General features: G+C 44.2%; 1 protein-coding gene across 2 annotated transcripts in view; it reads left to right on the top strand.

Annotated features, from left to right (window-relative positions):
- Nucleotides 1–14,607, top strand: part of LOC137296211 (wnt inhibitory factor 1-like) — a 61,066-nt gene extending 46,459 nt beyond the window's left edge. Inside the window, exons 5-10 of one of the 2 annotated variants that reach the window (XM_067827945.1) lie at nucleotides 9,068–9,172; nucleotides 11,646–11,741; nucleotides 12,036–12,131; nucleotides 13,099–13,200; nucleotides 13,413–13,538; nucleotides 14,066–14,607. In XM_067827945.1, the coding sequence (XP_067684046.1) occupies nucleotides 9,068–9,172; nucleotides 11,646–11,741; nucleotides 12,036–12,131; nucleotides 13,099–13,200; nucleotides 13,413–13,538; nucleotides 14,066–14,352 (812 nt within the window). In that variant the 3' untranslated portion in view covers nucleotides 14,353–14,607. The remainder of the gene's footprint in view (nucleotides 1–9,067; nucleotides 9,173–11,645; nucleotides 11,742–12,035; nucleotides 12,132–13,098; nucleotides 13,201–13,412; nucleotides 13,539–14,065) is intronic. The other variant, XM_067827946.1, reaches the window with a different exon arrangement.
- Nucleotides 14,608–15,594: the final 987 nt, after the last annotated feature.

Genomic DNA, 15,594 nt, shown 5'->3' on the forward strand with positions numbered 1-15,594 from the left:
ATTCAAATTTTGTTTGAAGTTTTTTCGCTTTCGTCGATGTAATGGCTGAGAGAACCTAGCCAGTTCCCAGCTAACCGCCAAGACCACACACAATACGTGCCTCAGTCGTGGATTTTCTCCACATGACAAATAACACTCTCACCAGTTGCAGATTGATTGCTTCTCCTGATACATGTAGCTATCTATTGTCTGCTCCAACCCAACCTGTGGAGCAGCCTGTGTTTTGTAGCAGTTCAAACCGAGGTCAGTAAAATCAACCTCAATGAGGGAAGAATATGTCTTGTTATTGCATTTCCAGTGTCAATATCAGTTATGGTTGTGTCATTGTGTGACCAGTGAAGGTAGCATGAATGTATAACCAGAGAATGTAGCATAAATGTGTGATATTCGAGAATGTAGCATGAATGAGTGACCAGAGAGGGTAGCATGAATGTGTGAACAGTGAAGGTAGCGTGAATGGGTGACCAGAGAAGGCAGCATGAATGTGTGACCAGTGAAGGTAGAATAAATGTGTGATATCAGAGAATGTAGCATTAATGAGTGACCAGAGAGGGTAACATGAATGAGTGACCGGAGAGGGTAGCATGAATGAGTGACCAGAGAGGGTAGCATTAATGAGTGACCAGTGAAGGTAGCATGAATATGTGACCAGTGAAGGTAGCATGAATGAGTGACCAGAGAGGGTAGCATGAATGAGCGACCAGACAGGGTAGCATGAATGAGTCGACTCATTCATGCTACCCTCTCTGGTCACTCATTCATGCTACCTTCACTGGCTGCTCATTCATGCTACCCTCTCTGGTCACTCATTCCTGCTACATTCTCTGATACCACACATTCATGCTACCTTCACTGGTCACACATTCATGCTACCTTCACTGGTCACACATTCATGCTACCTTCACTGGCCACTAATTTATGCTAGATTCTCTGGCTATAGATTCATGCTACCTTCACTGTTCATACATTAATGCTACCCTCTCTGGTCACTCATTGAAGCTACCTTCACTGGCCACTCATTCATGCTACCTTCACTGGCCACTCATTCATGCTACCTTCAATGGCCACTCATTCATGCTACCTTCACTGGCCACTCATTCATGCTACCCTCTCTGGTCATTTATTCATGCTACCTTCACTGACCACTCATTCATGCTACCTTCTCTGGTCACTCATTCATGCTACCCTCTCTGGCCACTCATTCATGCTACCTTCACTGGTCACTCATTCATGCTTATACATTAGTATGAATGTATGAACAGTGAAGGTAGCACGAATCTATAACTAGAGAATCTAGCATAAATTAGTGGCCAGTGAAGGTAGCATGAATGTGTGACCAGTGAAGGTAGCATGAATGTGTGACCAGTGAAGGTAGCATGAATGTGTGGTATCAGAGAATGTAGCAGGAATGAGTGACCAGAGAGGGTAGCATGAATGAGTGGCCAGTGAAGGTAGCATGAATGAGTGGCCAGTGAAGGTAGCATGAATGACTGGCCAGTGAAGGTAGCATGAATGAGTGACCAGATAGGGTAGCATGAATGAGTGGCCAGTGAAGGTAGCATGCATGAGTGGCCAGAGAGGGTAGCATGAATGAGTGACCAGTGAAGGTAGCATGAATAAATGACCAGACAGGGTAGCATGAATGAGTGGCCAGTGAAGGTAGCATGAATGACTGGCCAGTGAAGGTAGCATAAATGAGCGGCCAGTGAAGGTAGCATGAATGAGTGGTCGTGAAGGTAGCATGAATGAGTGACCAGAGAGGGTAGCATGAATGAGTGACCAGTGAAGGTAGCATGCATGTGTGGCCAGAGAGGGTAGCATGAATGAGTGACCAGTGAAGGTAGCATGAATAAATGACCAGACAGGGTAGCATGAATGAGTGGCCAGTGAAGGTAGCATGAATGAGTGGCCAGTGAAAGTAGCATGAATGAATGGCCAGAGAGGGTAGCATGAATGAGTGACCAGAGAGGGTAGCATTAATGTATGAACAGTGAAAGTAGCATGAATGTGTGACCAGTAAAGGTAGCATGAATGTGTGACCAGTGAAGGTAGCATGAATGTGTGATATCAGAGAATGTAGCATGAATGAGTGGCCAGAGAGGGTAGCATGAATGTGTGACCAGTGAAGGTAGCACGAATCTGTGATATCAGAGAATGTAGCATGAATGAGTGGCCAGTAAAGGTAGCATGAATGAGCGGCCAGTGAAGGTAGCATGAATAAATGACCAGAGAGGGTAGCATGAATGAGTGGCCAGTGAAGGTAGCATGAATGAGTGGCCAGTGAAGGTAGCATGAATGAGTGGCCAGTGAAGGTAGCATGAATGAGTGACCAGAGAGGGTAGCATGAATGAGTGACCAGGGAAGGTAGCATTAATGTGTGAACAGTGAAAGTAGCATGAATGTGTGCCCAGTGAAGGTAGCATGAATGTGTGACCAGTGAAGGTAGCATGAATGTGTGACCAGTGAAGGTAGCATGAATCTGTGATATCAGAGAATGTAGCATGAATGAGTGGCCAGTAAAGGTAACACGAATGAGCGGCCAGTGAAGGTAGCATGAATAAATGACCAGAGAGGGTAGCATGAATGAGTGGCCAGTGAAGGTAGCATGAATGAGTGGCCAGTGAAGGTAGCATGAATGAGTGGCCAGTGAAGGTAGCATGAATGAGTGGCCAGTGAAGGTAGCTTCAATGAGTGACCAGAGAGGGTAGCATTAATGTATGAACAGTGAAGGTAGCATGAATCTATAGCCAGAGAATCTAGCATAAATTAGTGGCCGGTGAAGGTAGCATGAATGTGTGACCAGTGAAGGTAGCATGAATGTGTGACCAGTGAAAGTAGCATGAATCTGTGATATCAGAAAATGTAGCATGAATGAGCGGCCAGTGAAGGTAGCATAAATGAGCGGCCAGTGAAGGTAGCATGGATGAGTGACCAGTGAAGGTAGCATGAATGACTGGCCAGTGAAGGTAGCATAAATGAGCGGCCAGTGAAGGTAGCATGAATGAGTGACCAATGAAGGTAGCATGAACGTTTGACCACTTGTGGTTGTGTCATTGTGTGGCCAGTTTTGGTGGTATCGTTGAGTGTTCAGGTGCTGAAGATATAACAGGAATGTAAAAGATTTTAGTTAGAGATCACTATTGATACTAATTAGCAGTGTTACACTTAACATTGGTTATTGTAGAGGGTTTAGAGGTGGTTACACTTTGTCAGTGGGTTTGTGGGTTGTTGTCGGTTGATGAGAGGTGTTGTGGGTAGTTGTTGGTTGGTGGTAGGTGTCATGGGTTGTCGGCTGTGAGAGGTGTCGTGGGATGTTGTCGGTTGATGAGAGTTGTCCTAGGTTACTGTCCGTTGATAGGAGTTGTCATTGGTTGTTTTCGATTGATGAGAGATGTCATGGGTTGTTGTCGGTTGGTGGTAGGTGTCCTTGGTTATTGTCGGTGGGTGTGAGGTGTCCTATGTTATTGTTGGCTGATGAGTGGTGTCGAGGGTTGTCGATTGCTGAGAGCTGTCGAGGTTTGTTGTCGGTGTTATGGGCTATTGTTGGTGGCTGAGAGGTGTCATGGGTTGTCGATTGATGAGAAGTGTCATGGTTGTTGTTGGTTCGTGAGAGGTACCAAAGATTAATGTCGGTGTACAAGCTGGAACTTCGTTGTATGACTTGTTTCGATTATGAGCCTTATCTACCCCGCAGTCGAGCAGATAGATTCCAGTCAACAAATCTGTTTGCGTTGAAACACATTCCGTTTCTTCAGACAGTCCATGGTCCATCTGTATGTCACTCGAGTCGCCCTGGGGTGTAATCTTATATATTTATATGGCGCTTCACGTTGGTAACTGATTCAGATTGTTTTGTGGTTTTCAAACTAAGAATTTCATGAGTGAAAGTGAAAATCGTACTTTGGGGATCCAGTTGGTATTGCTGCTGGTGACAAATTAATGGACTAGCTCAGTGAAAGACGAACGAGACTTAGCACCAAAGCCCGCATACAAAGGTAAATACTAACCATGTCTTTCCCAAAGTAGTTGAAAACTGCAAGGAATGGTTGTAGCCTGTTAATAAATATCCAAAAGTCACCAGAAAATTTCCATCAGCACTAACGTCCCGTCCCGTCCCGTCGGCGGACGAGCTATTCTCACCTCATTCTTTCTACTGATTTTGATCGTACATAAAGGGCTGTATTACACTGACTGAATGGAGTCTGCAGACTGAACTATTGATCTGTATTTTGGCACTTTTGGTGTTGAAGGTCATCAATATGTTTACTCATCTTCAGAGGACGACAAGCAATTAGCCTCCCTGCACTATATTTGCAGAGGGTACCTCGCTACTCCTGGTCAAAATGGGAATGGATTTATGTCGTACTGCTGCAAGATTTTACGATCTGTTATTCGGGCGGTTTGTAAATACACCTACCAATAAATGGTGAAGAGGTCATATCGCACATTTTTATACCATATTTAGAATATATCATAGGTTATTTTTATGAAACCCTTAATCAAAACTGTAAGGACAAGGTCGCACTTGTTAACCCATTCCAGCGGAACATTTTCTTAAAATATACCTACAGTGTTGTTACAATATATTGGCATTCGACGGGAAGAACGCTCAAAATACAAGAAGACACACATGGAGTGACCTTTCAGTTATCTGCAACACTACTTAGACATAGACCATTAAACAGTTATAAACCTGGTCTTTATAATGTTTGTGTCGCAGAAATCACTGATTTGACATCTGCAGTAGTTAGGACCAACACGAGTAAACTTTAGTCTCCATGTGGCATCTGCAGTCCTGAAATACTGACACGGGACCAGCACGTGTAAACTGTAGTCTCCATGTGACACCTGCAATCCAGGGGCCTGTTTCACAAAACTCTCGTAAGCCTAAGATCTCGTAACTTTTCTCGTAGCATTTGCTCCTCCTATGGCACAGTAAGTCAGGTACAAGAGCTACGAGAAAAGTTACGAGATCCTAGGCTTGCGAGAGTTTTGTGAAATATGCCCCTGATATACTGACACGGGGCTAGCACGTTTCAAATGTAGTTTCCATGTGACACCTTCAGTCCTGATATACTGACACCAGGACCAGAACGTGTCATCTGTGGTTTCCATTTGACTCCTGCATTACTGACCTAACTCACACCAGGACAATTATGTGTCATCTGTGTTCTCCATGTGATACCTGCAGTCCTAGCCTATTGACATAAGGACCAGCACATGTCATCTGTGGTGTCCATGTGATATCTGTACTACTGTCACAAGGACCAGCATTCATGTGACACTTGCAGTCATGGCATACTGACACTAGGACCGGCACGTTTCATCCGCGGTCTCCTTGTGACATCTACAGTACTGACCTACTGAAGTCAGGACCGACACGTGTCATCTGTGGTCTCCATGTGGCACCAACAGTACTGACCTACTGACATCAGGACTGGCATGTGTAATCTGTGATCTCCATGTGATATCTGTAATTCTGATACAACGTTACTTTGAGACATTTTGAGCAATTTCTAATCTCACGATGAACGCGAGATACTAATGCCAGCACAGTGAGAAGTCGACATGTCCACAAGTTGCAGTATTCATCGATTACACGACAGTCAGGTTTGTTCGTTCCCAAAGATGCCTTCGATATTATATACACCTGGAAAGTTATTAAGCAACACCCACACCCACCCGCACCCGCACCCATACCCCTATTTTCGGGATGATGAGAAACAAAACTCAATGTAACTCTCACGAATCCAAAGATAGTTGAACCTTTGCGATTGTGAAACACGCATTCTACTGGCAAATGAAAAACAAGAACATGATTCCCAATCGTATTGTTTTAATAGTGCAGTCTGTTTCACACTCTCATCTGTTTTGATCACTACTGATTTTTTATGAAAATAGTCACTGAACATGTATGGTCGTAGCATTGTCAATAGCTGACTATTACAAGAAATTATGCACGAGGAATGTCACATGTTAACGTCTGTGTCTGGCATCAGTATCAGGTGTGTCCCCCTCGTGCTTGGATGACAGCTTGAATCCTCCTCCTAAACCTTCTATTAAGACCAAGTGGCAATTGTGGCCATTCTTCGTGCAAAGAAGCTTCCAGCTGTGCAAGACTCTGGAGAGGGGGTTCTCTCAATCTCGCATGGCGTCCAAGAAAGTCCTATTCATGTTTAACGACGGTTAACAGTTGCTCTACTATCATGAAATATACGAGGGGGTGCTTAATTAGGTTCCAGGTGTATATTTGTACATGTTAGATAACATGAGTGTTGTGACATCAGGTGACAAACTACGAGTTTTATCGTGTAGTCACTATTGTTAACGTTGTCGACGAACAGTAGTGTTTTGGACATCCAGATTGAAACCACTCCAAACAATGTAACACACCTTGGCTAAAGCTAGTGCACATATGTCACACAACCAAACTGCATCTTCTCAAATGATGTTACTCAACAAGACTGAACCTTCTAGCATTATGTCACGCAACAAGACTGAACCTTCTAGCATTATGTCACACAACTAGACTGAACCTTCTAGCATAATGCCACGCAACAAGACTGGGCCTTCTCACATTATGTCTGTCACACAATAAGATTGAATCTTCTTACATTATGTCACACAACTAGACTGATCCTTTTCTTATCATGTCACACAATAAGACAGACCATTCTCACATTATGTCATACAACCAGACTGAATCTTTTCACATTATGTCACACAACGGGACTGGCCATTCTCTTCATTATGTCACATCACCACACTGAACCTTCTCACATTATGTCACTCAACTAGACTGAACCTTCTCACATAATGTCACACAACCAGACTGATCATTCTCACATTATGTCACACAACTAGACTGGAGCTTTACATAATCAGATTGCAAATGGTGTAGAGTGTTTAAAATAACCCTACTGAACCTACCGCATACATAATGCAAGATGTTACATCAAGTTTATCCACAGACCCCAAGAAGGAAAGACATCACTTAATAAACACTGCACATGTTGATGGAACTATTGCACTGTTAAACCACCCCGAGTAGTCATCGCTATATATACTGGTACTGGGTGGGTGTTGTGTAAGAATCCACGGTTGCATACGGATGATCTACACTGCCGACTGATTCACTGTAGTTACTGTGCTCAGAAACATACACGGACGATTTCTTTCTTAGACAGGGTTATGATAAACATCCTTATTTTGTCGGTCAACAAGATATAACCTAGTCCGATATATACGTTGTACCAAAGTGGGAAAGTTCAGCAAAGGCAACTGTAAAGGTATAGGCAACTTGGACACAGGAGATTTTACTGCTCTTCTATGTCTTTCAGGCTTTGTTGTATACATGAACTGAGTCAAGACGATATTCCACCATTAGTACATATACTGTTGAAAGGAAATGTGTTTCAGGCAGAACCTTGGTGGCCTGCTGCCCATGGCACTTTGCCTGTAAGCGCAACAATTCAAAACACGAGAAAACAACCATGCTTGTGACACGCTGTGTCTATTTGAACAGATAGAGCTATATGTGACAGCAAACAGCTGGCGGCACACAGTTTAGCAGCGGTTCACAAATATCACACTGCAATGAACCAATGCCTGGATGTTTGTACACCCCCCACATACTACACACACTACACGAACGACATGTCATACGATTCACACTCACTACTGTCTGCCATTGACAGTCAGGCCCCCTCAACACTATACAAAGTGTACACACCACACAAGATACAAATACACACTCATTTATTTACACACAGAACCACAGGATCCTCCCAGGAAACACACGCTGCAGGATCAACACCCGTGAAACACCCTGCAGGATCCAACACGTCTCACACACACTGGGGGATCCACACACCAACAACAGGATACACACTTCACACACACTGGAGGATCCACACACCCACAACAGGATACACACTTCACACACACTGGAGGATCCACACGCCCACAACATGATACACACTTCACACACACACTGGAGGATCCATATACGTCACATACACTGGAGGATCCACACACCCACTACAGGATACACACTTCACACACTGCAGGATCCACCCACCCACAACAGGATACACACTTCACACACACTGCAGGATCCACACACCCACAACAGGATCCACACTTCACACACACTGCAGGATCCATGCACGTCACACACACTGGAGGATCCATGCACGTCACACACACTGGGGGATCCACACTTTACACACACTAGAGGATCCACACACCCACAACAGGATACACACTTCACACACACTGGATGATCCACACACGTCACACACACTGGAGGATCCACACACGTCAAACACACGACAGGATCCACACGCATCACACACACTGAAGGATCCACAGATGATCACACACACTGCAGGCCCACACGTCACACACTGAAGGATCCATACACGATTATCACTCTGCATGTGTCACACACTCTTGGTTCACACAAGTCACACATACTGCAGTATGTCTATCGCACAACACACCGGCAGACTTTGTAGATCATGCTAAAGTTCTAAATGAAACAAGTCTAGATTTCATTAGGTTCAGGTTCTGAACTTCCCACCTCACTTGGTCTCCTTTTCACTTTTATAGGAATTGTGTGTTTCCATTCAAATCACATATGGTTTGAGACTAGGCCCTGCTTTAATAGTCATGCTATGAGTCTTATATGGGCAAGAACATTCCTGTGTCACACCTGACACAATGTCAATTCTCACAAGGTCAATGAAATCTTCGACACCTGACACAATGTTAACTCTCACACTGAAATCACTGAAATCTTCCACACCTGACACAGTGTTAACTCTCACACTGACGACACTGCGCCACCTTCAACATCCGGCACTCTTGAGTGTTACGTCACACACTTAATAGGCGAATGATCACAGCGATCTATCACAATGCGATATCGCGAGGTGAGACGGTTGACCCCTATATCTCCTCCATCATAGACCCTCCCTTGTGGCACATGGATGCTGTTATGTCATCTGGCAAATCTGAATCTCACAGCCCAGTATCGGGTTCAGTTTGTGGTGTTTTGTTGTAGACACAAGCTCCCTTTGCGAGTCCGAATGCGAGAACGGGGGCACATGTACGGAGGTCGGTGAATGCTCATGTATGCAGGGATTTGAGGGCAAGTTTTGTCGCCTAGGTACGTCACATAGTTGCGTCAAGGCATGGGTGACGCACACAGCATGGCTCGATGGTTTCTATAGTGCTTAGCTTGAATAGTGTCTATTAGACAGTTTTATTGTGCAGTACCTTTACATGACCAGAAGGGTTCCTCAAGGATGAAGACGCCTGTTCTGGAATAAGTTTCTTTATTTGTTAATGGCATGATTATGTCCAGTTATCCTATATCCAGTTATACTTGTGGCATACGCACGTTGGGTAAACACTGCATGTGATGTGTAACATGGAATCAGACTGCATTTATAACCTGAACATAACTCTCAATAAGTATTTTTAACACCTCTAACATCGTTTTGTTTGTGGTTTAACAATGTGCATACATAGAAGCAGATGTGTTCCGTGTATCTGTACATCCCATGTACTATGTGAACCAATGTTACATGAGCTGCATATCACTGGCTATCACACGTCAGTTCCGGGGATGCTGGATGCTTGTGTCGACGGATTTCTTTCAATCTTGGGACTGGGAACTCTTGGAGAATGAAATAATATAGATTCTTGTTTCAATAAAGATGGTAAGGTAACAGTAGCGATGGAGAGAGTTGATGCTGCTGCCTTTTGAATAATTAGACCTGCCTCCATGAAGGGGTTCTCTTCAGCAGGTGTTCTCTGTTACCCTTAACCCAAGGATAGTTGACGTTTATATCAGCAACATGACACTGGAACCGCCGCGCGGACCAGCAGTTAAACACTATCAAAGACGCTTTTGTCACCGCGTGCTTGTCTTTGTCAGTCCCTGTCAATGTCAATGTCAGAGACGTCACGTCACAATGTGTTTGTCCCGTGTCAATATCAAATGGCATGAAAGTACATGCTGGTTCTACTTAAGTATCAAACCTCATGCAAGCACGTGCTTATATCCTGTCAGTATAGACTTTGCCATGTGAGCTTTTGCTTATTACTTACCAATATCAGACACGACGTCATGTAATGCGGTTTCTTAACACACACTCGCCTGTGTGAGGTGGTCCCCCGAGGGATGCAACGTCGTCTGTTCGAGGTGGTTCCTATGAGTGATATCACTTCGTCTGTGTGAGTTGGTCGTCATGAAGGATATCACTTCGTCTGTGTGAAGTGGCCCCTGAGAGGGATATCACTTCGTCTCTGTGAAGTGGTTCCTATGAGGATATCACTTCGCCTGTGTGAGTGGGTCATCATGAAAGATATCACTTCGTCTGTGTGAAGTGGTCCCCATGAAGGATATCACTTCCTCTGTGCTACATGTGGTGAGGTGGTCCCCCTAGGGATGCAACGTCGTGTGTTCGAAGTGGTTCCTATGACGGATATCAATCGCCTGTGAGTTGGTCCTCATGAAGGATATCACTTCGTCTGTGTGAGTGGGTAGTCATGAAAGATATCACTTCGTCTGTGTGAAGTGGTTCCTGTGAGGGATATCACTTCGCCTGTGTAAGGTGGTCGTCTTGAGCTGTCAATGTCAGAGTTCGTCTGTGTGAAGTGGTTTCTGTGAGGGATATCACTTCGCCTGTGTGAGGTGGCCCCTATGAAGGATATCATTTCGTCCGTGTGAGATGATCCTTATAAGAGATATCACTTTGGTTGAGGTGGTCCCACTGATTGATGCCACGTGGTCTGTGTCGTGGTCCCACTGACTGATGCCACGTGGTCTGTGTGAGGAGGCTCCTATGAGGGACATAACGTTGGCTCTTTCGGGGGTTTATCACGTTCCCTGTTTATAATATCCCCCTCAACGCGTTTTGCGGAGGGTATTAAAATGGACTCCGTCCTTGCGTCCGTGCACGTCTTTTCCGGACCAGATCTTCACAATACTTCTTAACCAAACGTGGCACAAAGGTAGGAATGGTGGTCTACTGGTGCCTTTTGACAGTTTTGGAATTTTTAATAAAAATTTTTACCGTTTCCATGGCAACAGGTTTGACTTTGACTCAAATTGTAGGCAGTGTTCTTTTTTCCGGAGCAGAACTTAAAAACCGTTCTCTGTTTATTCAACAAACTTCGCACATATATTCATAACAAACATATTCATAAGAGTATTTTGCCACGGCGGGAGATATTGATGACTTTGTCTTCTAGTTCTGATGTGCTTTACTGTGCCTATGCAACTCACAGCATGCCCGATATTGTGTTTAAATAATGTGCTGTATATAGACCCTGCCCACACGATGTTGTTATTTTCATATTCGTTATTATTCATATCAACGTCGCTTTGAACGAAAAACCCCAACCCTTATGTACATGATATCCTGGCCACATACATTTGCTGAAAGATATGTAATCTGATTTTGAAGGTGTGAACAGACGGAACATGGCCCTAACTGTATATAGCTGCAGTGAGCAGCTGGCTGCAGGTGTTACCTGCAGCCGTATCCGAAACCTTGTCAGGCCATCTTGAGTCCTGTGGTCAACATCTCACTGTGCTTGACTTCATTAACCGGACATTTTGCATGTTTCAGCCCTCTGTAACCCGATCTGTCAGAACAATGGAACGTGCATATCTCCCGAAGTGTGCGCATGTCCGGAAGGGTACACTGGGACTCATTGTGAGAAAGGTATAATTTCAGAGTGCGGTATCTTTCTATACATACACTGTAGATAGTAGATATGTTTGCAATACGGAGCATGTAGATATGGTCAAGGTATGCGTTTTGGTATGGCATGAGGAAATATAGAATTTGATAGTGCTGACATGAAAGGCTAATTGGTTTCGAGTATATATGTCGACTATCAGTTGAAGCAGAGACCATATATTATATGGTCTCTGGTTGAAGTAACAATTCTGCAGATTAGAAGCTGATTTTTTAAATAATTCTCCCCTCATTAATCCCCGTATCACTCCATTTCAGCTACCTGTGGGCGTCCCTGTGAGAACGGTGGGCGCTGCCTCCCCGAGGGCTACTGCTGGTGTACGAAGGGCTACTATGGGGAGGCATGTGAATACAGTAAGTCAGTCATCGTCCCGTGCCAAGACATGTGCGCAGTAGACAATCAGTGAAGATGTGTGATCTCCTGTGTATTTGTACACTTGTGTAATGTGGGATATTGGTACATGTGTGATACGGCTTTTTGTGCACATGTATCATGTTGGGTATTGGTACACTTGTGTGATATGCTGTACTGGTACAACTGTGTGAAGAGGGGTGTTGGTACACTTGAGTGACGCTGGATATTGGTACACTTGTGTGATGTTGGGTATTAGTACACGTGTGATGTGGGGTATCGGTACACTTGTGTGACGCTGGGCATTGGTACACTTGTGTGATGTTGGGTATTGGTACACTTGTGCAATGTGGCGTATTGGTACACTTGTGTGGTGATGGGTATTGGTACACTTGTGTGATATGGCGTGCTGGCTCAACTATGTGATGTGGGGTATTGCTACACTTGTGCAATGTGTGGTATTGGTACACTTGTGCAATGTGGGGTTGTTGGTACACTTGTGTAATGTGGGGGTATTGGTACACTTGTGTAATGTGGGGTTGTTGGTACACTTGTGTAATGTTGGGTTGTTGGTACACTTTTGGCTTTTTATACACTTGTGTGACATGGGGTATTGGTACACTTGTGCAATGTGGGGTATTGGTACACTTGTGCAATGTGGGGTATTGGTACACTTGTGCAATGTGGGGTATTGGTACACTTGTGTAATGTGGGGTATTGGTACACTTGTGCAATGTGGGGTACTGGTACACTTGTGTAATGTCGGGTTGTTGGTACACTTGTGTAATGTGGGGGTATTGGTACACTTGTGTAATGTGGGGTTGTTGGTACACTTTTGGCTTTTTATACACTTGTGTGACATGGGGTATTGGTACACTTGTGTGATATGACGTGTGGGTACAACTGTGTGATCGTCATGCACAGGTACACGTGTGTGTTTCAGTTTACTTCTACACATTCTTGCTCCAGGTCACTGCAACAACAGTCCGTGTCAGAATGGGGGTATATGTGTCGGCCCAGTCAGATGTCAGTGTTCTTCTGGTTACTCCGGCAGTCAGTGCCAACACAGTAGTAAGTTCAAGACAAGTCTATGTCATCATCCAAGCGTGCTCTTATCCATACTTATACAATGTCAGTCTAAACCATCTCCAAATATTTCTTTTTTTGTTGAAAACAATTTGATGACGTTACCATAAAGCTGTGAAAGAGACCGGGTGTTGTTTGTATTGTTTGGTGTGTAACAAATTCACCATCCTAACGCGATGGTGTTGTTGTTTCCGCAGAGATGAGGACCGACAGGGACCGGGATCGACGCAGTGAAAACCGTCGGCGCAGTACAGACAAGAACAAACGTAACCCCACAAGGAAGAAAAAACGCAGGAAGCGGAAGGACAGGAAGGAGAGAAAAGGTCAGCTGTCAGATGTACACATGTGTCCACATAGACACAGGTATCTAATACCGGGACCATCTTAATGGGTCCATAGGTATATAGACAGAGGTATCTAATACCGGGACCATCTTAATTGCTCCATACCGTCCTTATAGACAGGGGCATCTAATACCGGGACCATCTTAATGGATCCATGTCTGTACAGGCAGAGTTATGTAATACCGGAATCTTAATGGATCCATGGCCAATATAGACAGAAGTATGTATAATGCCCGGGTCATCTTAATGGCATTATGTCCTTATAGACATAGGTATCGGATGCCGGGACCATACAATGACTCCTTGTATCATTATACCCGTAGGTATCTGATACCGGGGTCATCTTAATTCATGTCTGTACAGACATAAGTGTGTAATATCAAGGCCATCCCAATTCACATATCTGCTTACACAGAGAACTCTGTACGCTTTTATCACACCTGAAGGTTGATAGCGACGGATGTGTACTGGAATTGAATTTCATAATTTTATATTTCCGGTTTCAGCTGAATTTGAAAAGAAGCTTTTAAAGACAGAAAAACGCATACTGAAGATTATCAAGCGGAAGTCTAAAGATTGGAGTTTGACCAGGGAGGAGCGGCGTGTGTTTCGTAAACTGCTGCGCGATAGTCAGCAGCGGACTTTACTGATGAAAGAGAGAAATTGGCTCTCAAAAATATTGACACGCGAAAAAGATAAACTTACAAATAAAGAAAGGCTTAAGTTGAAGCGCTATAAGAAACTGATAAGGATGGGCAGACGACGGAAGCCCAAGAAGAAGCAGTATGTGTAGCTGTGTTGAGAGAGTCGGAACACGTTTAGATGTGAGAAGCAGACGACAGCCACTGGTTCATGTTATACGTGAAGAATTCACAATGCTGCATGTGTTAATGAGCGGACGATTGAATATCGCCATGAGCTGGGGTACATACTTCAGACTGGTATATAATCATGCCATGAAGCGTTTATGTTGACTGGACAGTGTTGCTATGGACAATAAGTGGGTGAGGAACCCGGATTACGCATTGCTAAGTAAATATTGTCTTCCTTTAACGTGGGCATATTTGACATGTATATTTATAAGCTTTAATATGACCAAAGATACCTGATTCTCGGAAGAAGAGAAACATGTGTGTAGATCCAAGCTCCAGCCTTGACTGATGGGGCGGCCAATTTCGGTAGAAAGTACAGTGGCCAGTTGATGTGAACGGCAGTAGCACTGGTCTTCTGTGCAATGTATGTTCTCTGCACCGTTTTGGGTGACGGTACCATGCAAACGCGCTGGCGAAGTACATCATTATGTCAGTCTAAATGAACTTAGTCTCAGTGTATTTCGTTACACTCCACCACTGAGCCTAACAAAACCTAGTAGAAGGTCGCGTCAGGTAACCTTTGAGCGACCAATGACCCTCCAATCAAACGCGAGACGGTTAAATAGATTTAACAAATCAACCAACGGCTGCTATTTAGGGGTCGGGGGGACTTTCAATACGTTCAGCTCACTGACACAGATCTCTCCACAAACAAAAATCCACGTTTAACACGGTTATTTGACCTGCAGTATATACGCCTTGGGGTTTCTGTTGACATGGTTACCATTAGCTAATATTTAGATAACATCCTTGAATATTACTAAAAGAAAATGTTTTCAGCGACTGTTTACTCACCGTTGTCATGGTTGTACGTACGCCGGAAGCGAGCGTACGCTAAATAGCATGCGGAATCGTTTGGGTACGAACCTTTTCGAGATAGAAAGTTCACAAGGTGTGTGCGAATGTGCACTTTCGCGATCTGGTAAGCTGTATTCTCATTGGTCAATCTCAAAGGTTACCTGACGCGACCACCCGTAAGGTTTTGTTAGACTCAGTAGTGGAGTGTAACGAAAAGTACTGAGGATAAGTTTACTTAGACTGATCATTATGTTCGAATGCTTCTTTCTCAAGCCAGATACTTCTCTGTTTGCTCCGCAACGAAAACAACTCGTACATCTGATATGCCACCTCTCTACTCTCCAGTCTACAACGGTGACATCAAT

This window comes from Haliotis asinina, chromosome 9, assembly GCF_037392515.1.
Source record: "Haliotis asinina isolate JCU_RB_2024 chromosome 9, JCU_Hal_asi_v2, whole genome shotgun sequence".
Classification (NCBI taxonomy): Eukaryota; Metazoa; Mollusca; class Gastropoda; order Lepetellida; family Haliotidae; genus Haliotis; species Haliotis asinina.